Source organism: Natrix helvetica, assembly GCF_964273705.1.
Source record: "Natrix helvetica genome assembly, chromosome: 2".
Taxonomy (NCBI): domain Eukaryota; kingdom Metazoa; phylum Chordata; class Lepidosauria; order Squamata; family Natricidae; genus Natrix; species Natrix helvetica.
This window is the reverse complement of record NC_138552.1, coordinates 133,634,011-133,661,940: the sequence shown is the minus strand read 5'-3', so window position 1 is coordinate 133,661,940 and position 27,930 is coordinate 133,634,011. Positions and strand designations below refer to the sequence as shown.

The window sequence follows — 27,930 nt, the reverse complement described above, 5'->3', positions numbered from 1 at the left end:
TGCAGATGGCGGGCGCGCTCCCGCGGCCGAACCCAGCCAGCCAGCCCTTCCCCACCCTCCACCCCGCTCCCTCCGCCCGGGGAAGGGGCCCGCCGCCGTCTGCGGGGAAAGAGGAGGAGGAGGAGGAGGAGGACGGCGGGGCAGCGAGATGGTAGGTTGCGGAGGCGGGCTGGCGTGCGCCGCGGTTTCCCTCCCCCTGCTCGCCCTTGGCTCCAGGGAAGTCTCGGGCGGCGGCGGCGGCTGCAGGAGTGTGCGGAGAAGAGCGAGGAGGAGGCGAGGCCTGAAAATGGCGGGTCCTGGGATGCCTCGGCGGAGGAGGGGGCAGATCGATCCGGACAGGACGGAGGAAGCGGGAGTGAAGGCTGCACGGCAGCTCCTCTGGGGAGCAGGAGGCCTCGCTGCCTTCCCTTCCCTTCGGGGATATTTTTTTGTCCGCTCAAGGACCTAGTTTTCCGCCAGGCTCCTCTTTGGTGAGGCTGCAGGTGGGAAGCCCCGTGCAGGTCTACCCGAACAGGGACAAGAGGGCAAGCAAAAGCTGCTGCGGGGTTTTGGGTTGGTTTTTTTTTTTTTTTGCACATCAGTTGTGGGAGTCTGATTAATGAGACCATATTGGGGGAAATGATTTTAAAAAATGTGTGGGAAGTAGCCTGCAATACTGATGGATAACCTGCAGTTCCCAGCATGCACTGCCCCTGGCTATGATTTCTGGGCATTGCAGGTAGCCCTGGCTTAAGGCTGGAGCTCTGGTGGCACAGTGGTTGGAATGCAGGTAAAGGTAAAAGGCTCCCCTCGATCCCAACTCTATGGGTCGGTGCTCATCTCTGTTTCAAACCTGAAGAGCCAGCACTGTCTGAGGACGTCTCCGTGGTCATGTGGCCGGCATGACTAAACGCCAAAGGCACACGGAACGCTGTTACCTTCCCACCAAAGGTGGCTCCTATTTTTCTACTTGCATTTTTTACGAACTGCTAGGTTGGCAGAAGCTGGGACAAATAATGGAAGCTAACTCCGTTACGTGGCGCTAGGCATTCGAACTGCCAAACTGCCAACATTTCGGATTGACAACCTTAGCGCCTTAGTCACCGAGCCACTGTGTCCCTATTGGAATGCAGTATTGCAGGCTAATTCTCCTGACTGTCAGCAATTCAATCCTCACCTGATCAAGGTTGACTCAAACTTATGTCCTTCCGAGGTCGGTAAAATGACCCAGATTCTTGGGGGGAAATATGCTGACTCTGTAAAACCACTTAGAGAGGGCTGTAAAACACTGTAAAGTGGTATATGGGTCTAATGCTATTGCTATTGACAGCAGTGATTGGGGCTGGCAAGTCTATTGTGAAGCACAACATCATGTGATCCTGCCAACATACAGTGGCAACTGTAGCCATTCCAGCAGCTGTCATTAAGTGAGTCCTGCGCAGACCAAGTCTCCGCCAGTCACACGGTCACTATTTGCGACCTCCTGCTGGCTTCCCCATTGATTTTGCTTTTCTGAAGTTGGCAGTGAAGATGGCAAATGGTGATCATGTGACCATGGATTGCCTCAACTGTTGCAGTTGCAAGCTGGCAACTGTGGGGATGCTTCGACTGCTGCAGTTAGCACGACCAGTTATAAGACCACCTCAATTTAGTGCCTTGGTAACTAAATGGTTGCTGAATGAATGGTGTGTTCAATGAGGACTACCTGTATAATCAGTAATACCGTCGGGGCCATCCTTCGTACATTCCAGGTTTATACATTTCTCCCAAAACTTTACATAAAGCGAGAGACAAAACTAGTGGAAAAAATGATGTTGCAAGGTGTGGTGGCATTCGTTATTCAGGTGAATTGACATGCGTTTGTACATTTTTAGTGCCTTATTTTAAGCACTAGGCTGATAAACATGTTTTCTTCCTTGTCTCATTTTCTGTTTTCATTAAAAGCAGTTTCTCAATCTTTTTCACAGTTGTATTTCTAGTATGAAAGCCTGTTTGATACAGTGCTTAAGGCACTGAGCTAGAAACTGGGAGACTGAGAGTTCTTGACCTTGGATCAGTTGTTCTTTTTTAGCCCTAGGAAGGAGTCCATTGCAAACCACTTCCAAAATCTTGCCAAAAAACCTGCCGGGATTAGTCCAGGAAATGGCCACTATTTATATATTAGCATTTTTATGATATTGGCCACAATAGATACACCCAAATTTATACCTTGCCCTAGGGATGAGGATCATTCACCAGTTTTAGTGCAGTTTTATATACCCAACTTTATTTCTATTTATTTTGGGTAAGGGCGTTGGGCAATAGTTGATGACAACTTTGACCAAGAGTAATGGCTATTGCAAGTACAGTAATAAGTGGAAGATAGGATGCACAATTAAAATAACTACAGTAAGTATGAGAGCATAAAGGAGTTTGGCCAGAAAATGTTCAAGCACTTATGGTGGGAAAACACTTCAGCGTGTTTCCAAACCTTTGATGCAAATTAACCATAGTATAACAGCACAAATCTCATACTAGCATCTCTTTTTCCACATAAAGTGAATACACATGAAGCAAGGAAAACCTATGTATCAGTAGTGAATTACTTTCACCTTTGCTGCACATAAAAGCCAGCATGTTAAGGAAAAAGATACTATAAAATCCTTTTCTCATATTGGTATTTGGTTATTTGATATGTAGATATAATTATTAGAAGCTGTAGTAATTGACTCACCATATTCACATCAAGTATAGGTTGAACATATTTATGAAGACTAGGCCATGATAATTAATATATTAAGGAAAAGCTAGGTCAGTCCTACTAGCATTGGGCTGCAAAAACCCAGGTGGATTGCTAAGGGTTATAAATTTTCTATTTCTCTTTTCTGACGTGGTATTTTTTCCAGTGTTGTGTAATCCAGATCTGGCAGCACTAATCAGAATGTAATGATATTGGTATTGTGACATATACTGGGCATTGTAATTCAGCAACTTTTGTAGGGTCAATGTTTTCTCCTTTTTGCAACATACATACATACATACATACATACATACATGTGTGTGTGTGTTATATGTTATATTATGTATGTATGTATGTATGTATGTATGTATGTATGCATGTATGTATTGTGTCACAATCCCTGGTATGCCCACATATGGGAGGGAGCATACTGCTTCTCTTTTCTGTCTATCGGCTCACCCTAGGAGCCATCCAGGCAGAAAGCCATTTTTTTTATGTTGCCTTGTTACATTTGTGTTGCCTTTGTGCTGATAAATAAATAAAGGGAGATTATATACATACATACATACATACATACATACATACATACATACATACATATATCAGCCAAAATCTGCCCTGAAACATACATAGGACAAACAGGAGAATAAATGCACGCATAGCAGAACACATGAATGCAGTAAGAAAAAAAAGAAAAAACTTCCTCCCTTTTCCAGCACCTGAAAGCTACAGGACATGAAATTAACTTTGAAGGAACCAGGTTAATCTCCAAAACAGAACACTTCAACAAGAGAATAATTATGGAAGCTATCGAAATAGAGAAACACCCCCACAACATGAATAAACGTGACGATACCTCCCACCTACCAGACATGGAAACCAGTCCTGGTAAATAAACGAGCTCCACCCACTACCCAGGCCGTTACAATACAAAACAACAACGGACCCACAGCCAGCACCAATCAGCACCAATCTACCAATCATGATACAGCCACACATCCAATCAATCCACTTACTGAAACAACGCCAGCACTCCACACACACAGACCAAGATTTATAGAAAGACGGCAGCTCCAGCCATGTTTTAAGCCAAAAACTTCAAGTCTGAAGAGCCACAATCTTATGTGACCTCACATTCCTATGCAACTGCCGAGGCAAAAGCCTGATCCCCACATGCTTCCAACTAAAATTACATTCTAAAACCTCAGCCACCGAAAGGATCCTGAAAAGAACTGAATTGGCCCTAATCAGAAACAAGCTCCACAGGAAAGATTCCTACTAGACCAAACCAACCGGGACCTACTCACTCTTCACCTCAAACTCAGCAACAAAATCCACCCAGCACTCTGGAACAAATCCAAACAACTAGCCCTCTGGAGAGCCGAAACAGAAACCTCCTACAAGACAGACAAACACACCAAGAAACACCACAGACTAGAAAAACAACAGAAGCCCAACCCCACTTCACAGCAACTCATGAAACAAACAGTACACAACATATCAGACAGAACCCTCACCACAGCTGAAACCAATGTCCTTTCCAGAGGATTCAACTTTGCAGTTGCCCCTAAACGCATCCCCACTGAAGACATCATATGCGGAGTTGAAGCTACATTCACCAAAATCAACCCAGATGAAGCCAATAAAATCAGACTTGCAGTCACCAGCATCCTTTGCTTCAGTAATCCACCCAGAAGCAACTTACAACAATAAGAAAAAGCACTCACCAGCCTGAGGAAAGATAACAACATAATCATTCTCCCAGCAGACAAAGGTAACGCCACAGTGGTGATGAACACGTCTGACTACCAAGACAAACTATCCAACCTATTCCAAGACCCCACTTACAAACCTCTAAACACAGACCCCACCACCTACCTGGAAAAAACCACCAAATCCAAAATAAAAGCCTCTCCCATCAGTGAAGAGATCCAGCAAAGAATCATCCCCAGAGAGAAATCTTCCAGATTCCCCAAACTCTATGGTCTCCCCAAGATACACAAAGAAGGAACACCCTCAGATCCTTAGTCAGCTCCATAGGCTCACCTCTACAGAATCTTGCCAAATTCCTCGCCAAAAAACTCCAACTCTACGTAGAATCCATCACCTCACATGTATAAAACTCACTCCACTTCATAGAAACAATAAAGAAACAAAACCTACAACCCAGCAACCTACTCGTGAGCTTCGATGTCATATCCCTTTTCACCCAAGTGCCTATAAAAGAAGCCTTGACAGCTATCCAGAACAAACACAGAACTAAGCACATTCTGGACCTGACCAACCACTGTCTAATCAACACATACTTCATCCATAATGGACAAAGATACAAACAGATAGGAGGAACACCCAAGGGATAACCCCTCTCACCTGTCATCGCTAACTTATACCTGGAACATTTTGAAACTAACGCTTTAGATAAATCTGAACACAAACATAAACTCTGGCTTAGATATGTTGATGACACTTTTGTGATTTGGCCACACGGGAAAGAAAAACTGGACAACTTTCTCACACATCTCAACATCCTACACCCCAAAATACAATTCACCATGGAAATAGAAGCAAACAACCAACTTCCCTTTCTGGATGTCCTAATCTACAAAAAACCCAATGGCTCCCTAGGACACACCATCTACCAGAAAAAAACACACACCAACCGCTACTTAAACGCACAATCCCATCACCACCCTGCACAAATCAACTCTGTAGCCAAGGCCTTCATCTCCAGAACCAAATGCCTAGCCGACAAAGACCACCTGAAAACTGAATCACACACTCTCACAAACGTATTAATTTCCAACGGATTCCAAAGAAAAACAATTACCAACCTAATCCAAAGGGAGACTCCCCCCAAAAACCGAGACACAGAACAGGAAAATGGCATCACCCTCCTCCCTTACATCAAAGGCACCACAGATAAAATCAGCAAAATTCTCCACAAACACAATATCAAGACAGCCTTCAACACTGACCCAAAAATAGCCAACATCTTAAGAAACCCTCTGTTGATGCAGCTAAAGCTGCACTGGCTTTTTTTGACAGGTACAGCACACTGCTGGCTTATATTTCAGTGTTCGCTCCTAGGACTCCTAGATCCCTCTCACAGTTACTGCTGTTGAGCCACGTATCACCTATTCTACATTTACTACTACCTACATCCTGGGCAACAATGTTTATTTTTAAAACATTAAAGAAGTTAAAATAAAAAACAATGGGAAATCAGTCAATTTAAATTAGAATGTGTCATTGGAAACATATCTTCGGTGCTTTAAAAAAAAACCTTTGAGGTGTTGATCCAGTAAATTAACAGAACAGGTGGCAATCTCATTCACATCCCTTTCAATTAACACCTCTTCCAAACCTGAAGATAAACAAAACAATTGGGTACTATCTTTCATTTCTATGTGGCTATCTTGGTTGTTCAAATTTCTTTAATTTTTCTCTAGGAATTGCCACTACCTTGTCTAGCAACAACAAGTAATACTTTTTTTTTAGCTTGTAAACAGACACAAGTGTATTTCCCTTTGGGATTTATTTGCTGTTCTAACTTACGGGTGCAGGGCTGCAAAAAGGGAGGAAATGAGTTGGTCTTGAATTTTAACATTAGAATAATAAGACACAACAACATATACATGCATATAACAATATTCATACAGTAGAATTCAACAAACCAACTAAATCTATCAGCCTTTGTATTTTTAGTGCACATTAGAGCTCAAGACACATGGAATATCAAGATAATGATATTCAACAAAATATTAGAATTATGATAATAAAGGGGCAGTCACATTAGTGTGCAGGGTAGACAAATTTGCTGTATCACCTTCAAAACACACCAGGAAAAACAACAACAAAGATTTGTCTAATAATGATGCATTGTAGGCTTGTCTAATCAGAAGAAATTACATTGAGCTCAGTGATTTACTCCTAGATTTAGGATTGCATAAAGATCTACAGCATCAGAAAGTAAAAGAATTCCACTGTACAAAGCTTTATTAAAATAGCAGCCCAACAGTCTTGGGACAGTCTGAAAACACTTTTGTGTTTATTCCTCTGAGTTAGTATTTGCCTTCTAGTGACTACCAAGCCTGCCTGAAGTTTTTGTGATAGCTTTCAACAGTGGTTTGTCCTTATCGTCTTAATGCTGGGAAAGAGTTGTAGGAAGCTAGCACCCACCCCTCTCCTAGGAAAATGAAATATTTTAGGAAATATTAAAAGGGCAGAATATTTCCCTTAAAAGGGAGGCAGAAACTCAGCCCCCCCCCCTTTGTCAATGGACCATTAAGGCCTGGGCCAGTCTATTCTACATAATAAAAATCTACCTCCTTCAGGCAGAGCCATGATAGGAATTGCCCAAAGCCCCTTCATTATATCATCACCCAGCAAGGCTGAACCAAGTTTGGGACTCGGGACAGCCTACAGAGTTGCTCCTGCATGGCCCCAGGGGAGTGTGACAGCCAATCAGAATACAAGCTCAAATTCAAAGCCCAACAGAGGGTATTAGTCTTATCTCTCACCCATGTGCCTTTTTGCCAGGATCTCAAACCATATGCCCACCACCATTAAACCGTCTTTCCAAATAGCCTCCATGTTTCCAGTGTCTTTCTCCCTACTTGGAACTGAACCCAGATTTCTTCCAACAGAGTGATTTGCCCAAATTTACTCAACTTTGGGCTTCAGGCAAGATAAAGTTCATAGGCTCCCATTTTCTATCCTGATGCCTTAAGTACCACATCAAACTGGCTGTTAATTTGACTACATGCCCATATTTGGTTGAAAATACTAAATATACTATATTTTACTGTGTTCCAAATGCCTCTTGTAATATGATAGCCTTTTTTTTCATCTATTGCAATGCTAATAAGAATATAAGTATTAGTGCATGGAATTAGTTTATGCAATTTAAAAAGTACAATACTGAAGGTACTGTAAAGTCCACTGGGTTGAAAATAAATGCATATTAGGACTGAAATCTTAAATAAAAGTGGAGCTTCTATCTTCTTCAGATATATTATTTCCTCACATAACGAGAGTGAGTGGTTTCCACATGTATATGGCAGGTTCTTTTGTTTCATTAAATGGATTTTGTGTCAAGGAATGATTTGTTAAAGAGAACATTTTATCATTGAATATTGTCCTGCTTTCCCTAACGCAGCTTCCACAAATTTGTGATTAACAATTACCCTGGAGTGCAGCTTGCAGAATTCCCATCAAAAAGAGAGTTTTAGCATATTATGTGATGTATTGGGAAATTTAAAATTTACTACATCAATAAGTCAGTTAGTAAAATAAAGCTGTTGTATCATTTAGGAATCTTGCGAACCTATATTTGATGGTCATTAGATAGCTGTAGGAACCTTATCACTATGTAAAAAATAATCTTCCCATCCATGTCTGAAAATTGTTTTTTTTAATAAACTGTCATGTGATGATCTACCACGAAGACTGTATTCATTAGGGCTTTACTACTTCTACAGCAATGTTCACATACTTTGAAACATTGTGTTAAGAAAACTATACCTTATCTTTGGTAAGTTGTGAATATGGAGTGAACAATTCTGTGATGCAAAGTTATATTGTAATAAAAATGTTGGATAATAAGTTATTAATAGGCAAGATTGTGACTAAAACATTAACAAGTACAATAATAGGCTAAAAGGTTTATATTTCAGGTTAAACTTCTGTTTGATGCAGTATTCTGTGTTGCTTGGAAGTATTCAGTGAGAACAAAGTATGAACAGAGATTTATGCAAATTGGAATCTTGATCATTTCCTGAAATTATGAAATTAATATTAAACAAACAATTTAAGTACATTTCATAGATGGCAAATTGATTCCTTTATATTGTATTGTGGCATTTTAAAGCTAGTTTTGTGAGAATTTTCATGATTAAAATTCAAGATCAAATATGCTAGTTTTCTATGATTGCAAAAGGCATTTAGAATTTCTCAGATTTTCTATTTTCTTTACCTAAAGAAACACAAATATAGATTTGTATAGAAATGCCTTACTGTCAGCGTTTCAAATATCATGCAGAATTAAATCAGAGTCCAAGGCAGAACTATCCTTAAAGTTCCAATTTAATAAGACAGACATGTTGGCACCAACTGTGGAATCCCGAATCTGAAAGCTTCCTCAGATTCCCACCCAGTTGAAAGTTCATGATCTTGTCCACACACCTATAAATCCATCATATGGTCCAAACTTCCTCTGCCGTGCTGGCATTTCCACCCATCTAGTTCCGGTCAGATGCAGAGGTGCAGAGACAAAGAATGACCTTGATTTCTAGAAAGGAATGACAACAACACATTCCACAATTCTACTCCTTACTATTCCCCCCTCCCAATTGCCCACTAATGAAACAGCATAGTAAAGAAAGAGAACGTGTGGCAGGCCAAAGATTCTAAAAGGAATATAACTGCAAGCCTGACGCTTACATGTTATTGTGCTGCCTTTTGGTGCAAACGTTTACTGAACTGACTCTGGACTCTTTCATTTTTCCCATGAATTTCAGGATGAACTTTGTTTCCCTACTGGTATTGATAAGCCTTTTTTTTTAACATGCCATCATTATTTGAAAGTTTAGATAAAAGTATAAACTGAATCTAGTGCTGTGATCTTAGTTTTAGTGTGTGATCTTAATTTTGCTAGGGATAACAGCTAGGGTGATGTAAAAGAAGAAATGCTTGTGCAATTACAAACAGATAGCATCATAAACCTGTTCTCCCTCCAAAAAGCTCCCAAAATGGCTTTGAAAACAACTCTCTCTTCCTTATAATCAAAAATACAAACCCAGCGGGAACGGAGTTCAGAAAAAGAAAAACCGAATAGAATTGATTGGTGTTTCAGCAGAACTAATAGAATAGTGCAATTCTCCTCCCTCTGCTGGAGCCTGAAGGGAGAACAGTTGCCATTCATTCAGACTCCAAAATGAGTCTGCGTGGTTCACAATTTAAAACAGTATAATGTATACAGAAAAGTAAACATCTATATAGGTAATGCATTAAATGTAGAAAACTATTCTAACAAGGGGGCTACCTCCATCTTATCACACAAACATTTCTCATTAGAAGTATTGGTATATTTTGCTTATCCAAAGGAGTCAAAAATATGACAGGCCAGAATAAAAGTCATGGATAGAAGCTTTCAGCCAATGTTTAGTTCTGAAATAGTAGACCTAATTTTAGCATGGTAATACCTGATAATATCCTTTTAGTAATCTGATTAGTTGTGTGTTATGCATGCCAGCTAAGCATTGCCTGAAACTTAAAATTAGCACTGGCAATTTTGCGATTAATTTCTAAAACATTTCTGTATAAATGTATGGTTTAATAAATATACAATTCCTTTTTCTCATCCAGAACTGGATTCTGTTATATTACAATATTCTGCATACTGCAATTTCATTGTATTTAAGTACAATGACAATAAAGATTATACTTATACTGTTGGAAATTGCCATAACATTTTGATGTTATTGATCAAAATAATAATGGCAGGGGCTATGCATAAAAGCTATCTATGAAGGCAAAACAGGGTAATATTTTGAGGATTTTTGAAAGATTATTTCACTTATTGCTCCTACTAGCTTGGGCTATATGCAGTTCTTCACTACCCCTACCTTCACTGAACTTAGGCTCACAACAGAATAAAATCTCCCACGCTTAATTTCAATACTGTGCATTGTATTACCCTGAATCAAATGGTCCTCAACTTCTTATGGGGATCAAAAAATTCATTGTTAAGCAGTCATTAAGTGAAGCATCATGTGACCACATGCCACCATCCTTAAATGAATCACCTATATGTGCATAGAACTTGAAGCATTGTTAGAGACCCCACACACCCACTTCACGCTCTGTCTCTCTTGCTCCCCTGGGGGAGGAGGTTTCAAAGTATTTCTAGCAGGACTTCCAGATTCTGTAACAGCTTTGTTTCTGTCTGGTAAACTTGCAAGATTTGTTTCTCTCACCATGTACATGTATACATCCGAACTAGACTGCGTTGTTTCTCTGTGTCATAGAATATATGTGGGTACATGCATAATTTTGTATGTATGTATCTATCTATCTGTCTGTCTGTCTATCTATCTTGTCGTGTTTATGTTTATATTAGAGGTAGAGACCCTTTGAGAGCTGTATGCAATGAAATTTCATTTTAATGTCAGCCTATTAGTGTACATTCAAAGTGACAATAAAGTTATTCTAAGTCTAAGTTACAGTTGTTAAACGAGACATCATGCGATTGCAACTTGTGACCCCTTGCCAGCTTTGCATGTTGGAAATCGGCTGGAAAGGTTGCAAATGGTGCTCACATTGCTGCAGCTGCAACTATTCATAAGTGTCAGCCAGTTGAAAAGTACCCAGATTGCAGTCATATGGCATTGCAATGGCCATAAATGCTTAAGGGCACATCTTAAGTCAGGACTTAAAAGTGATGTAAGTCGCTTTTTCCGCGGCTATCATAATTTTGAATAACCGCTAAATAAATGGTCATAAGTCAAGGATTTTAGGTATCTTTAGTGTCATAAGGATCCTTTCAAATTTAATTGATATTTTGCACCAGTTAAGATGTAAAAGTAGCATTTCTGAACAGTCTTTTCCTAAAATAATACATGGATATTATTTTGAATAGGATAAATTCAATTGATTGTAGTGTAGTGTAATGGTTTGTGGCTTGAAAAATGCTTTTTTATCTAACAGTTCAATCCTATGTACACCTACTGAGAAGTTAATTCCATGCAATTGGTTGTATCTCTTCGCACCTGAAGTGAAGGAGAAGACTGCTGCTGCTTTAAAGTGTCTATGGACTGTAATGAAAATAATTCTTGAGTTATATAGTGCTAAATCTGTTTTGTTCCAGTATTTGTTTCTGAAATTAATAGTTGTCTTTCCCCTTAATCGTATTGTCAGGAAACAAATTATGCATAACTAGCACTATAAGTGTTTTCTGGCAATTTTGTCAAATACACAATGGAAAGATAAGTACATTCTTATTCTGGTAGAATCATGCAGCATAATAATGAGACTTAAAAATATTATTCTATTCCAGTCGGCGCTGTCTTGGGGAACAGGATGATTGCAAGCTAATTAGTCCATGAGCCGTTTCAATTCTGAAAGTTTCATATTTGTGCCACTCAGGTTTTCCAAGTGTGTCATGGATATTTCTAAAGGAGGCACCCCAGACAATTACTAGGAGAGGCATGGACTGTTCAGAAGAAAGGGAACAGTGAGGGAACTAATATAGAACCAACCCTAAATGAACAGTCAGGTTGCACAGAGGGAACTCTAACCTACCACATAAACTGAGGTTATTTTAGATGTCAGAATTAAGAAAATTGTCGATGGAGCTTCTCAGTCATCCAGGTCATGGTTGTCCCAAAGGTGCTTTTTCAAGAGACAACTTGTTTTTCTTAGAAGATGTTTCACTTTCCATCCAAGAAGCTTCAGCTCTAACTAGATGGCGGAAAATGGAAGGATTTATATACCTTGCAAACAGCTGATGCAAATGACCAGCTGTCTTCAAGGAGTATAAATCTTTCCATTCCCCACCATCCAGTCAGAGCTGAAGAAGCTTCTTGGATGAGAAGCAGAACATCTTCTAAGAAAAACAAGAAAGTCTGGTTGCCCCTGGAAAAAAAAAACACTTTTGGGAGAATGAAGAAAAAAAAGCGTCCCTGCTGGTTGGAAACAAAAAGAGTAGAAGATATTGATTAGAAAAATCAGTAGAAAGTTATTTTACAATTAGTATGCAAAGCCTTTCAGAAATATATCATCTTTTTAATATAGACGAATATATATAAGATGAAAGTTCTGAAAGTAGTTGAAGTTAAATGATTGAAAAAATAGGGGGATCAATAAAACACACTTAGTGAATCTTAAATATAGTACTAATGGGAAAACAAATCTATTTTAAAAATATTCACACCCTGCTTCCAAAAGAAAATAAATTCTGAACAGAAAGATCATAAGCCTGTGATGGCAGAAATTCAAAAAAGGAAGGGCAGACTTTCAGATATGGAATTGTAGAGTTTTGACAGCACCAACAAAAAGCTTTTTTTTTTTTTGTTGCGACATGTGGCCTTATAATCATTTTGAAATCCTCTTAATATTTGGCAGGGTCATATGAGAAAAATGGTCCTTCAAAGGTCCTTCATCTTAAAACGTGACATTTCAAAGGTCATAACTAGCACTTTCAATTGGGCCTGGAAAAAGATAGGTTACTGACATGTTCCTGAGACCCCACACCAATCAATAAAACACATTGAGCTGAATTTTAAAACGAATCAATGTAGTATGTACAACATTGATATGTAGCTTAGGCTTGTTCTACCATAGCAAGATCTGCCCTCCCTATTTATAATGTATAAATGACTGAAGTGCTTCTGACATTGGGTGTCACCTAAGTGTCAAAGTTCAAGTGAAAAATCCAAGTTCTCAAGGGGAATATCCCCTTATTATTTCTAGATTGGTAACTCTGCTAACTGGAAGAATGTCTTATCTTAGCAGGATTAAATTTCAGTTTAGAAGAGAGACTTGCGATTCCATTCAATGTTTGTAATCTTATTTATTTATTAGATTTTTATTCCACCTTTATTACTTTATACGTAACTCAAGGTGATGAATGTATCTTCCTCCTTCTCCTTTCCCCACAACAACAGCCAACCAAAACAATGTAACCACAACGGATGTAGATTTTCTTAATATTTCCTCTATCACCCTAAAAAGGATTTAATTTAATAAGTGAACGTTTTATATTTACGGGTTGGAAAGTGATATCCATTGCTAATAAAATATGTCCAATTTATATTCTGTTCTAAATGTGGTACAGGTAGACTTCAGCTAACAACTGTTCGTTTATTGACCATTTGAAGTCACAACAGTCCTGAAAAAAGTGACTTTCGATCATTTTTCACATGTATGACTGTTGCAGCATCCTCGTCATGTGATCAGAATTCAGGCACTTGGCAACCGCATGTACAGTTAGTCCTCAATTTACAACAGTTCACTTAGTGACCATTTGAAGTTACAATGGCACTGAAGAAAGTGACTTATGACCATTTTTCACACTTAAGACCATTGCAGCATCCCCATGGTCATGTGTTTTATATTTTGATGCTGGACAGCTGACTCACATTTACAGCTGTTGCAATGTTTTGGGTTCATGTGATCCCCTTTTGTGATCGACAGAAGCAAAGTTCGTGAGGAACCAGTTTGCTAATTTAACCACTGCAGTTATTCGCTTAACAAATTTGGCAAGAAATATTGCAAATTGGGGCAAAACTCACTTAACAAATTATTCACTTCGCAACAAATTGTGGTCTCAATTGTGGTTGTATGTTGAGGATTACCTGTATTTAGGATAGTTGCAATGTCCCAGGGGCATGTGATGGCCTTTTGTGACCTACTGATAAGCAAAGTCAATAGAGAAGCCAGATTCACTTAATAACCATGTTACTAACTTAACAACTGCAGTTATTCACTTAACCACTGTGGCATGTAAAGTTGTAAAATGGAGCAAAACTCATGTAACCTGTCTTGCTTAGCAATGGAAATTTGGGCTGCATTGTGGTCGTAAGTCGAGGCTCACCTGTATACGTTTTTGTAGTTAAAACTGCAGATAGAAGCCCCCCAAAATCCAACTTCCATTACTAACACACATATAGTACACACTAATTTTAAATATACACAATTAAATTAAATATACATGCTTTTGTATCCATCTAAATAGAGATATAATATATACATATACATATATATTTGTTTTCGTAGATGTTCACAGGTGTAGGTATGCTGGTCTTGTTGTATTCGGGTTTTTTCCCATGTAAGATTGAGATTGTCTTGGCAACGTTTCGGCGAGGTCTCACTTGCCATCTCGCCGAAATGTTGCCAAGACAATCTCAATCTTAAACGGGAAAAAACCCGAATACAACAAGACCAGCATACACACACACACACACACACACACACACACACACACACACTCTAATTTACATACAGTACCTTCCCAAAATATGTGGAGGATATTTCTTATTGTAGGAATGTCATTATTGCTCTCTCTCTCATAATATAACTGATCTTTTAAGAATATAAGGATAGCGTCCAAAATCTTGAACTCTATAGTTAGAGGAGTCTGTTAATGAAAATAGACATCCCACGCTATTATCCATTGCTTAATATATTCTGCACTTTTCTGTTATAGCAGGAAGGTGGGTTTGCATTCTAATATTATGTAAATCTGTAGAATTATGGATAATTGTATTTGCAATCTACATGTAGTGATGCATTATATTCTTGTTTTTGTTCTCTAATTTAAATTCTTGAAATGATTAATGAAGTATATATTAAAAAAACACTACAGCAGTAATAGGCAAAACATCTTTCCTTGTTGCTTGACGTTATAACTAGCAAACAAACAGTGCTTTTTCCATTTAACTTGTATGGCAAGTTTTGATATTGAATTGACCATCAGGTATCCAGGTAGATCATTACATTACCTAGGTAGTTACAGCTCATGGCCAGGATGGCTTATAGGATTGCCCAAGCACATCATACAGGTAGTCCTCAACGTACGACCACAACTGAGCCCAAAATTTCTGTTGCTAAGTGAGATAGCTTTTAAGTGACTTTTGCCCCATTTACATCGTTACTTGCCACAGATATTAAATGATTCATTGCAGTTGTTAAATTAATAACACAGTTGTTAAGTGCATCTGACTTCCCCATTGAACTTTGTTTGTCAGAAAGTCACAAAAAGTGATCACGTGACCCCGGGACACTGCAACCATCAGAAATAAGATCAAATAATAAAAAAAATCAGTTGCCCAGCGTCTGAAAATTTTGATCACGTGATTGTGGTGATGCTATAATGGTCATAAGTATGAAAAACAGTCAGAAGTCACTTTTTTTCAGTGCTGTAACAACTTTGGATGGTCACTAAATGAATTGTTGTAAGTCGAGGACTACCTATACAGATTCATACTTTAAATGTAGGCTATTGTATTTATCTAAATAAGTACTGCAGCATTAAGACAGCTGTTATGGAAGCCAAGGGGCTGTTTGTTCAAACGCCATTCCTCCACCTAGTTTTTCCCCTCTTCTACTTTTCATTCCATACCTCAAAGCTTATTATTTAGCAATAGCGCTTTATCTCTTTGTATGCTTCCTTCATTCAGTGCTACATTACAGAGAGAAATTAAAATACGGTGAAGCATATGCTGCAATGAGAATCCAACTCCTGTGTCTAGGACTCATTGGCTGCAGGAACATAACCTGTCCTTAACTTAGCCACACACACGGCTTCCTCTGGTCTGATTGTGTGACACCTTGTTATATGTGGAGGTGCTGTCCTTCTGCCTCGGCTTGAATACTCTTTCTGCAGTTCAAATCTTACAGTGTTAAGCTGCTGTTATTTGAGGGAAGTGAAATGATTTAAAGTGTGGGCCATCTGTGCAGATCCTGTAATTTGTTCAGTGGTTATATAATTTCCTTACTACTCTCTGTGTTCTGGACCACTTTAGCAATTACATTCCAATGGAAGTGTAATTATCTTAGTTCAAAAATATGATCTGTTTGCATGTACACAAAATATTTTTTTCCCCTACAATTTATATATAAATAATTTGATTTATTTGGATTCGGTCTACACTTGTAGATATTTTTCAATGGAAGCTTTGCAATTATCTTAGGCATAGTTATTGTCTAATTAGCCCGTACTTAGTGATTTGAGATGTCTGTCAAAGACTGTTAACAGAAAACATAGTGAGTTAAAAACTAATGTGGTGACCTCATCTCTGTTCGGTAAGGCTCTGGAATACAAACTACATTTGAAGGAAGAGCGTTGAAATTGTATCAGTCCATTTTATGCTGCAAATTAATTGGCTTTCACATGGATACCAATTTCACTTAACCATTTTAATTATGGGGGAAATGCGGGGGGGGGGAATGAGCACTGCATTATTTGGCTTATCGCATCTACTTGGAAATATTTTTCTGGTGTTTTTCTTTTTTTAAAAAAAAGCAACAACACCACAGAATCCTGCTGTTCTCTGAAATTATTTTCCTCCCTGCTCGCATGCGAGGCATTAAGTCACATTGATTAGTTTAGCAATTACATAAAAGCGCACATGCATTTGCATGTGCTATCGCTTCTCACTTTTCAAAACGATGCAAAGTGCGACTGCGATATCTGGCTCTTTAATATTTGGGCACTGTACGTCTACAATAGCTGTCACTGTGCCGCTAGTCCAATTGTTATTGGTGACTTCAGCGATTGGGCTAGGCTGCTGCTCGTCTGGCTCCATCTGCAGGGCTCTTAATGCCTCCTGTGTGCAGATCCCTTCAGCACACAAGTTGAGGCAGCTGACGAGCAGGCAGCATACATCTTTGCTCTTCTACTTGCTTTGCCACAGCCTGGCAGTTTTCAGGTGATTCAGCCTCCAGATCTTTGGAGGGAGGAAAGAGAGAGAGGGGGGGATTAAAAAAAAAAAAGCCCTGGCAAGCAAATGAAAAAGGGAATCACGATGGGGAAACATTTAACCAGTCAAGCCCTGGATCAAACTTAAAAGCCGATCTCTTATTCAGCGCCCTGGAAAAGGTCACCTTGTCTTTGCTGGGGGGAAAAAAAGAAAGAAAGAAGCGCGCTCCTCTCAGCTTTGCTGCTCTTTTATTTGCACCTTCTGTTTACCAAGTAAGGCTCTCCGCTTACACAGACAGAGATACTCATGGTAGATGACAAGGGAAAGAACATGAAATGTCTCACCTTCTTCTTGATGCTTCCAGAGACAGTTAAGAACAGGTCCAAGAAAAGCTCGAAGAAGGTAAACAGTAGTAGCAGCAGCAGCAGTAGCAGCAGCAGCAGTGGCGGTGGAGGCAGCAGCAGCAGCAGCAAATTACCTCCAGTGTGCTATGAAATCATTACCTTGAAGACTAAAAAGAAGAAAAAGATGGCTGCTGATATTTTCCCCCGAAAGAAACCGGCTAACAGTAACACAACTGCTGTCCAGCAGTATCACCAGCAGAATATCAATAACAACAATATTATTCCAGCTCCCAACTGGCAAGGGCTTTATCCCACCATCCGAGAAAGGTAAGGAAGTTTGGCTCTCTTTCTTTCTTGAGTTTACAAGTCCTGGGGCAGCATGCAATGAAGTGTTTTATCAGCACAGGATCGTTCATTAAAACTGAGAAAAGGGGAAATGCTTCTCCTTTCCAACAGTGTAGCTCTTGTCTTTTGATAATGAAAATTACACTCTCATGCAAGCCATTTTAATCTCATAATTGTCTGCGCTCATAACACGAATGTATTTTCTATGTATTATCTCTCAGATGTTTGCGCAGCTTGGCACATTCACTTTGATGAAAGTTTTTCCCAAAGTTTTTTTGTAATGGTATCCTTATTTTAAAAGCACTGAACCTTGGAATATTTAATCATCATTGCTTTCTGTTTTAATTTTCTCGGTTTGATCTTTAATGAAATCCTTTAAAGAGCTTCCAACAAAATGAATTGTGTGTGTTGGGAGATAAAGCTTGATGCTAAACACTCCCAATTAATATATTGCTTCTGTTTATAGAAATGCAGTGATGTTCAACAACGACTTGATGGCAGATGTTCATTTTGTGGTTGGGCCACCAGGTGGGACCCAGCGATTACCAGGACACAAAGTAAGCAAGAACTGCAGTAGCAGATCTGACATGGGAGTGTGATGGGGAATATCTACAATTCCTACTTTAAATTGATATAAATGGCTTGAATCATGGAACTGGTATACTTAGAAATACTGTTAAATAACTGCCTGTGAAATGTTCTAATAATTTCCTTTCTAGTTAACACATTTTTGCAATACTGAGAGAAGATCTGTTGCAGAATTTTATGTGTGATTTGTGACACTATCCCGATGTTCTTCCAGATTGCTACCATCTTTCCCCCCACAAGTAGTTCTAATTCTTACAAAAATCCTATGATATAGTTTGAGATAAGAGTCTTACCCAAGGTTGCTGCAAGAGTGGGGTTTGATAAGCCTACTTTGCCCAAGCGCCTTCTAAGTGCTGTAAGATGGACTTCAATTCTAATAATAGTAATTGATAATGGGAGCTAGAGGGGAGTGCAATCATAGCCCATTGGATAAGGAGGACACAAGATGTGGAAGCCTATTCCAAAATGCCACAGCTGCTTGGCTCTCAGCATGAATTTCTTAAGCTCTTTTAGGAAAGCAATAGATATATTGAAGAACAATTTCTTAAGATGAAAAGAAAAACCCAGCATGGTGAAAACCTTCATTGCCTTCAACTAGGCCTTCTTTTTTAATGCATGTGTGACTCTAGTATATATTTTTTTAATAACATGAACTAATATTTTCTTTTTGTTGAAAAAAAAACCCAGTATGTCTTAGCCGTTGGAAGCTCTGTGTTCCATGCAATGTTTTACGGAGAGCTTGCTGAGGATAAAGATGAAATCCGTATCCCAGATGTTGAGCCTCCTGCTTTCCTCGCTATGCTAAAGTAAGCAAACATCTTCCTTCAGTTGCTGGAAATGAATTAGTTTGTCTGCTCTATAAATGATAGTGTTAAAAAGTTGTGTTGTTATAAAAAGAAACATCTCCATTTTTGCTCCAAAAATGGTCCCTGTGTTAGTTTTAAAACTTTTAATTTGCAAATTTTATATTTTCCCTGTATCCCCCGCTACATTTTGCGTGTCCCTTAAAACTTTGGAGCAAACTGTTAATATATTATACATTAAAGGAGAGATATGATAAGTTTAAAAACATGACAAGAAAATCCAAATCAATAATTTCATATATATCCTGATAAAAAATGTTTGCATTGCTTCTTTTGGTAAAGCCCACAGTGCTTTCCCATTCCTCTCCAGTGCAATTGTCATTGCATAAATCTGTCAAATGAATTCATCATGATAGTATTTTTTTCCTATTGGCTGCATAAAATCTAAAATGTTAACAACAATTGATTTCTCCAAATATATTTCAGGCATTTTAATATGGAACTGAAGATAGAACATGCATTTTTCTTTTTTTAGCGATTCTTCACTCCATCTGGCTTGCTTCTCTTGTGTGATGAGTGGGATGTAAAGAAAAACAACTTGCTTTCTTACTGTGCTTTCCATAAATTCAAATAGAAGGTGTATCTGAAAAGATGTATTATTATTTAGAAACCTTCATTGATTTGTGATATGGTTCATTTTTTAAAAATCATATTACGTCTTTAAAATGTGGGAGTTGGATTCCCCCCCTCCCCCTCAACTTTGGATAGCTATCTCTTAGATATTAATGCCTTAATTAAAGTGCCTGGATGATAATAAAACAAGTACTTTGTAACTTCCTTAAAATCAAGTGCATCACCAGTTACACACTATATGAGGAACATGAAAGGAAGTTTTATACAAAGCAGGATAACCAGCAATAAGATGTCATTGTGTGGCTCGACATTGAGAATTCTCAAAGTTGATTGTGATTGTAATATTTAAATGTAAGTGCTAGGTTTTAATTATTAAGATTGTCAGCATTACCATATATTTAGATAATAAGCATGCATTTTAGCTAAATATCTTTAGGTAAACACTTCGATAGTTACGTTTTCAGTAAAACTGAAGTGCTGCTTGATTGACTTCAACAACACCATAATGCTCTATGTTGCAAGTATTAGGAAATGTATTTGGTGAGATACCATTGATATGTGCCTAGTGCACTGTATTTCTATAGTAGATTTCAGGGTTGTTCTGGAATCTTCAGCAGCGCTCTTGATTATATTTCTTATGTGTACTGTACTAAAAAACTCCAGTTTGTACATTTTTTCATCCAATAAAACACAGTTCCACGAGTTGGAATTGCATGTTAACAGCTTTTCCAAAGTAGGGCCCCTGAAAATATATTAGAGAACTACAACTTTCAAAATTCCTAGTCATCATGAGACTGATTTTTTATAGGAACAGTTTTGCTAGGCTTCATCTTGGCAGACTATTATTATTATTATTATTATTATTATTATTATTATTATTATTATTATTATTATTATTATTATTATATACTTTTATTCATTAAACATGAAACTCAGCCAACTGAACATTCAAAAATGCATTACAAATACCAGTGACTGGTGTTAATGGTTGATACGGTTTGCTGCCAGCGTCCTAGGTATCAACCAAGTACCTTCTTAAAATATAAGAGGTTCCGAGTAGCGCAGTTTTTTGCAGTTCCGCTGGTGTTGTTTCAGGAACCTGCAATTTGTTGATGTATCTTGTAAAATTCTTGGACATGGTGCCAAGTGCCCCGATGACAATGGGTATCACTGTTACATGCTTCATTCATATCCGTGTAGTTTCGATGGCCAGGTCGCGATATTTCATTATTTTTTCTAGTTCTCTTCTTCTTCTTCTTCTTCTTCTTCTTCTTCTTCTTCTTCTTCTTCTTCTTCTTCTTCCTCTTCCTCTTCCTCTTCCTCTTCCTCTTCCTATTATTATTATTGTTGTTGTTGTTGTTTGTTATTTATTATTTATTTATTATTTATTATTGACTCAGTCATTGGGGGTAACAGAGAGGGACTCTCAGCTCTCTACAGGCATAATTGAGGGGCCTGAATCAAGTCTGTCTTGGAGAAACAGATGCTGAATGCCTCATTTCATGGTCTTATGCTTGCTACACTGGGCTCTTTCTGCAGATGCAGAAAGTGGGAGACTTCCCAGTATCAGAGCTCTCCCCATTAACAAAAGCTAGCAAAGAGGCATCTCCACTACACTCTAGTCATCTTTAGCAGATAATAATCCATGTTTAGGAATGTTCAACTGAAAGCCGCACTTTCTACTCAGGTGAATTTCTCTCCTATCAGGCTTTTACTGCATTGGCTTTGTGTTCTGGAAAAGCCTTAGGTTGGTGGTATAGGTTACAGCAGCAGCAGTATTCAGTGGAGCTTAGGACTGCCCTAGAAATAAACAATCAGTGCCTAGTAGCAGGAAAATAAGGCATATGAGTGGAACTCTTTTTAATAACAGCTTACCTGAAATTGGCATTTCTTCTTTGAAGCTTTTCCCACTTCCAGTTAGCAAGGAATGTTTAAAAGGTTGCAAGGTTGTCTTCATTTTTTCCCACTAGGAAATCAGTAGTGTTCTCAAGCAAATTTCAACACCAGATTCTCCCATCTTTTTCTGTAATGAATAGAATAGAATAGAATTCTTTATTATGTGGGACACACAAGGAATGTGTGTGATTGGACACACAAGGACACACAAGTCTTCGTCGCATCATATAAATCATATTTCCCATTCTAAACCACAGAACTTGTATAGAATGCCAATGTGTGCAACCCGTCCATGTTTCATTTCAATGATGGATTGTGTAAGATTGTGCAAAGCTAAGATCAAAACTGTTGCAAAAGAAGAATCTTCTCTCTGTTCACATCTTCCAAACAAATTGCCATGTTCCTTTTAGCTTCATGGCTGGATTTGGAAGTCAGAAAATGACAAGCACCAGAAAAAGTGTTTCTTTACAGCAAACATTTTGAAGTACAGCTCACTAGGGAATACCCTTCCCCCCCACTCCATCTCTTCAAGTCTAGCTACTTCCCCTGAGAGGGCAAATTGGAGCATTTCTCATAAATGTGCATGTAGACAGTGATAGAACAAGGTCTTTGAAGCCCTTGAATTGACAAGGAAGAAAAGCCGGTTAGGACAGAGAGAGCCTAATACTGTTCATTGAGTGTTCTGAAATTTTGATAAAGGCTATAAGAACTCTACTAGATTAAACACCTAATGGGGGAGGAGAAGAAATTAATTGAGTGTCTTGCCAATTTTGACAGTCACTCAGGAAATTATTGTTGTCTTCCCACTCCTCCTGGAATTCAGAAGTATTAATAGAGTAAGCTTCCACTAAATCAACTAAGAATGCAGAAAGGCATTGAATACCTGTTTACTCTTTTTAAAGCCACCTAAGCCAGAGGTCTTTGCATTGACTTGTGGCAGAACAATCCATATGACTGAGTGGCTGAAGTATCTTTTGTTGGTGGTGAACATCGTTATCAATTCCCTTCACTACCACCCTCCCCCAAGTGTAACTTTCACAGTAATTTACCATTGTGGAAAATTTATGGAGCTGCCAGAGCTTTAGTTTATTAATTGGTTGAGCAGGGAATTAAAGCTGCAGTTTTTATTAGGTTGTTTCTGTCATGGTGGCTGCATTCATAAGAAAGTTAACTCTATGTTTCTATTCACTGTGATCCACCAAAGAAGCCAAATCAGTCTTTCTCATAAGCAAAGCCAAGTCCAATCCTGATTTGTATTGTGCTTTGACAGGATCGATCTTATAACCTGGACTGGCATAACTTTGCTGTATGTTCAGCTCTTTTACCATTAGCAGGTTGCAAAGGTGGGTCTGTGTATCAATGTGCTGTCCTCAGAGGTTTTGGTTGCAAGTAAAAACAAAACCTTTTTCTTCTCTTCTTCCCCTCCTTGGGATGTCCAGCGGCAACTTAATTGAGAAGTGAAAAAGCAGTGGAATGTTTCTCTGATGGACTTTGTACCATCCAAGCCGATTTGTCATATTTTTTCTTTCAAATAATTAAATCTGTGAATAGGGATGCACATTAAGAATATAAAAATATACTGAAAACAAAATAATTAATATGAAGTACAAGTAATCCAGACATCACCTGGAGGTGCTGCTTTGGAAAGATGGTTTCCTTAGTAAATTTAACCATTTTGGAACAATTAGACAAGGGTTCTTCCTTGATTGAATGCCTCTTCCCACATTTCTTTTTTCCATCAGTTTTGTTGCTTTCTTTCTCCATTCCTTTTCACTACAATTACTTTTTCTTCTTATCCGATCTCCATCCTGAATTTTCCTCTTTGGAAGAATTTGTATATGTCCTTTGGTGAGAACAGTTTGCATGAGACAGTGTTCATTTTTGCAGATTTTGGAAATGGTGCATCTTATTTGACGGGCAATTGAGCTTAATTTTTACAAGTAGTCCTTGGCTAACATCCATTAGTTCAACAATTATTCAAAATTACAGCACTACTGAAAAAAAGAAAGATATATGACTGTTCCTCTGTGTCCTGTGGGGCTTTCTGCACTCCTACAGTCACATGATTGCAATCTGGGCATTTGGCTGCCTGGCTCATAATAATAAAATTGCAGGAATCATGGTTATGTGCATTTGCAACCTTCCCTGCTGGCTTCCCCACAAGCAAGTTAATGGGGAAGATAGCAGGAAATGTTACACGTCGTTCTGGTAAGTTCCCCTGGTTTTCCTGCACTCATGCTACATCATGCCCTTCACCCCTATGGCCTTTTTATACTTGCACATTCTATCTTCTGCACTACGCCTTCCATCCCATGGCCTTTTTGCACTTGTGCTGCTCCTTCTACCCCATTTTCTTCCTGCATTTGCATGGTCCCATAACATCCTCCTCCCCTTAGCCTCTACTGAGCTTACCAGGGCTTACCCACTCCCAGTAGCATTGCTTCCCGCTTAATGAACCCCCACACATTTTGGGGTTGCAATAGCAACTGGGACTACTGGCATTGTCACTAAGTGATACGGTCACTTGATGTTGTTCTTTACATCCACAATCCCAAGCCTACCTGTAGTTCACTTAATACAATTTTATTTTTTTATCCTATTTAGGTCATGTGGATTTTGGCAGGTATATTTCCACACTTACATATGTGTGTATATAAGAGTATCACGTGCAGAAGCTTACGCAGAGGGATTGGCTTCAACTAAGGTTAACAAAGGGAGAAATTCAGCACTACAGAAGTTCTTTCTTTTTAACCATCTAATAATAGTTGTTTATTGTTAGGTAGGCAGGGGATTTTCTTATACCCACATTGTCATTCTAGGGGAAGTCAAATAGTGTATTACTATAACCTTGGGCTGTTATATGGAAATTTACACAGAGCAAGTTACAGAACCATAGCATTGTTCACCAAACTGATGCAAAGGATTTGTGATATTAAATGGGAGAATCCTTTTTTCCAATCAGTTGCTCTGGTCTTCAAATGGTTGGCTCACAACCAGCTTTATTGGCTGACATACAAAAGAAGCCCTGCATGGGGAGATTTGTGAACAACAGCTTAAAGCATGTTGTTCCTATCAGAATTTATAAACCTTACATGTTATTTAAAAAAAGGTCCCACATAAATCACCATAAACCACCCCCTCTTTTTTACTATTGGCTAGTGCAGGGGTGTCCAAACTTGGGAACTTTAAGACTTGTGGACTTCAACTCCCAGAATTCCCCAGCCAGCTGGCTGGGGAATTCTGGGAGTTGAAGTCCACAAGTCTTAAAGTTCCCAAGTTTGGACACCCCTGAGCTAGTGCATCCCTGTAAGCATGCAACACTATAAATATATGTGGTGTTTTTTTTTAAAAAAAAATCTGATAAGTTCTTAACTATCCTGAGAATTATATGCTCATTTGTAAGGTATATAAAATATGCTCTGCAAAAATCTGCTGTTCATGATATAATTGGCCACAATGACAGTTTAACATAGTGGTCACTGCCAAACTATTTCGCCAAAAATAATAGCTGCTGTGGTGGATCAAGTTATATATGCAGTAAATAGACCAATTAGGTGTTCCCTTTAAATTTTCCACCATTCAAAGCGAGGGAGACAGGCTTGTCAAGTAAACTAGGTTAGCTCAGTCAGAATTATGCAGGAGATTAGTTTCGTTTTCTACCTGCATTTGTTTCATTCTTCTGTACCTAGGCTCAAGGTGAGGGTGAATTGCAAAGAGAGCAGGATCAGATTGTGGCTAAGGCTGTAATGAGAAGCTCCTGTTAACTCACACTTGGATTCGTGAAACAACGTCAGACTAATTTAAATTCATTATGTCATGGCTTAAACAAGTCACGGCTGCTGCCTTAAATGAGTTTAGCCAGATAAAAGAATCATCACTCAAAATGTATGCAAGCCAACAATTTATTACAATATTGTGGAAGAAAAAAAAACATTAAAGTTTGCCTTCTACTGGTGATTTGCAGCATAGATTGTAAATTATCCTATACTTACAGACAAGTTTTAAGGATAAAGAATTTGTTAAATAGTGAGGACGTTATTTGGTCAGCAGTCTAAATTGTTGTGTACAAGTTACGATTGAGGGAATACATTAGTGTTTCCCAGACATGTCCTTTCTATTTTCAGTATTGTAGAAAAAATGTTATCACCCTTCCTATCTGCTAAAAATGATGCGTATACTTATTTATTACAGGTACATTTATTGTGATGAAATTGACCTGGCTGCCGATACAGTTCTGGCAACTCTTTATGCGGCCAAGAAGTACATTGTTCCTCATCTCGCCCGAGCCTGTGTGAATTTCCTAGAGACGAGCCTGAGTGCAAAAAACGCTTGTGTGCTGCTTTCCCAGAGCTGCTTATTTGAGGAACCGGACTTGACTGAGCGTTGCTGGGAGGTGATCGATGCGCAGGCCGAGCTGGCTCTGAAATCGGAAGGCTTCTGTGACATTGATTTCCAAACCCTTGAAAGCATTCTCCAAAGGGAGACCCTGAACGCCAAAGAGATTGTGGTTTTCGAAGCTGCCCTCAGTTGGGCTGAAATGGAGTGTCAACGGCAAGAGTTGCCTCCTAGCATTGAAAACAAGCGCAAAGTGCTTGGGAAGGCACTCTATCTCATTCGCATACCCACCATGGCCCTGGATGACTTCGCCAATGGGGCTGCTCAGTCTGGTCTTCTGACCCTCAGTGAAACAAACGATATCTTCCTTTGGTACACAGCTGCCAAGAAACCAGAGCTGCAGTTTGTGAGCAATGCCCGCAAAGGCCTGGTCCCTCAGCGCTGTCATCGCTTCCAGTCATGTGCCTACCGCAGCAACCAGTGGCGCTACAGGGGTCGGTGCGACAGCATCCAGTTTGCTGTTGACAAGAGAGTTTTCATTGCTGGGTTTGGACTCTATGGCTCCAGCTGCGGATCAGCAGAATACAGTGCTAAGATTGAACTCAAGCGGCAAGGCGTTATCCTTGGACAAAACCTAAGCAAGTATTTCTCAGATGGATCTAGCAATACTTTCCCCGTGTGGTTTGAGTATCCAGTGCAAATCGAACCAGATACTTTTTATACGGCTAGTGTGATTTTGGATGGTAATGAACTCAGCTATTTTGGACAAGAAGGAATGACAGAGGTCCAATGTGGCAAAGTGACTGTGCAATTCCAGTGTTCTTCAGACAGCACCAATGGCACTGGGGTTCAGGGAGGGCAAATTCCAGAACTTATTTTTTATGCTTGAAGGAAAAGGTGGGTTCGCAGAACACTCTGTGATTCTATGATGTATTGTGTCTGGCCAATTTCATGCTTAGCTTGTTGTCTGCAGATATATATGGTCAGTTCAAGTAGGACACTCCTAAATGCAGTGAACAGTTTTAACTCTTGCTGTACTTTTTATTGTCTACGTGTATTTCTTCTACTACATGCTCCCAAGATCAAGCTAGCAAATTAAGTGTTAAAGATTTTTGGCTTTAGCACAGATGGAATGCCTTATTAGTGAAGAAAGTTGTCATTTTTCCCCCTCCATGCAGTGTGTGTCAAGGGACATAACTTGTCTGGTCTCTATTTTGCTGCTATTTCCTGTCATTTTGATTTATCATTTATTTATTTTTGTTCCTCCGTGCTGTAGGCTTCTTAGAACACCTCAGAATTAAAAGTGTCTTTAGTTTTTTGCCATTTGGATGCGACTCAAACTTAGAATTGAGGCTGGTTTAGCTGCAGCATCACCATGCCTGGGCTGAGGTTTTCTAGAGGGAACATAGGAGGTCTTCAAATGCCAATCATTTGAAGTTCATAGCAACTGATTGGAAAATATATAAAGTGTAATTTGCCCTGAGTTGCTTTGCAAATACTGGCATTTTGTATTTAGTTTATGTTGTGGAAGAGAACAGCAAAAACCCAAGGTTGCTTTTTAATTAACCTTAACCTTTTTTTTTTAGAAAGTTCTTTTTCAAGGAAACTGTTGATATTTAAAATACAATCATACATTTTTGCTTGCCCAGGATTACTTCTGGGAAGCCTTCCCTAGTTGGTAGCCTTCCAGATGTATTAGTGCAGTTCCTACTATCCTCAGAGTACATGCAGGACGGGAATGATGGCAGCTAAAGCCTTTCACGCAAGGAGAGCCTACTCTGAAGTATTACATAATGGCATTTACACTATTACAAAATCTCTCTGATAATTTTCTTTTCAAGGGATTAAATACATTTCATTTAATCAAG

General features: G+C 38.9%; 1 protein-coding gene across 2 annotated transcripts; it reads left to right on the top strand.

Annotated features, from left to right (window-relative positions):
• On the top strand, positions 1-27,545 carry BTBD3 (BTB domain containing 3). Of its 2 annotated transcripts, XM_081944857.1 has the most exons (5): positions 1-151; positions 17,483-17,789; positions 18,274-18,364; positions 19,083-19,201; positions 25,919-27,545. In XM_081944857.1, the coding sequence occupies exons 2-5, from the start codon at positions 17,647-17,649 to the stop codon at positions 26,949-26,951; spliced, it is 1,386 nt and encodes a 461-aa protein (XP_081800983.1). In that variant the 5' UTR covers positions 1-151; positions 17,483-17,646; the 3' UTR covers positions 26,952-27,545. The 2 variants fall into 2 exon arrangements, with proteins under 2 accessions (XP_081800983.1, XP_081800982.1); XM_081944856.1 differs by lacking the exon at positions 1-151 and having other exon boundaries at positions 16,928-17,789.
• The last annotated feature ends 385 nt before the right edge of the window (positions 27,546-27,930 follow it).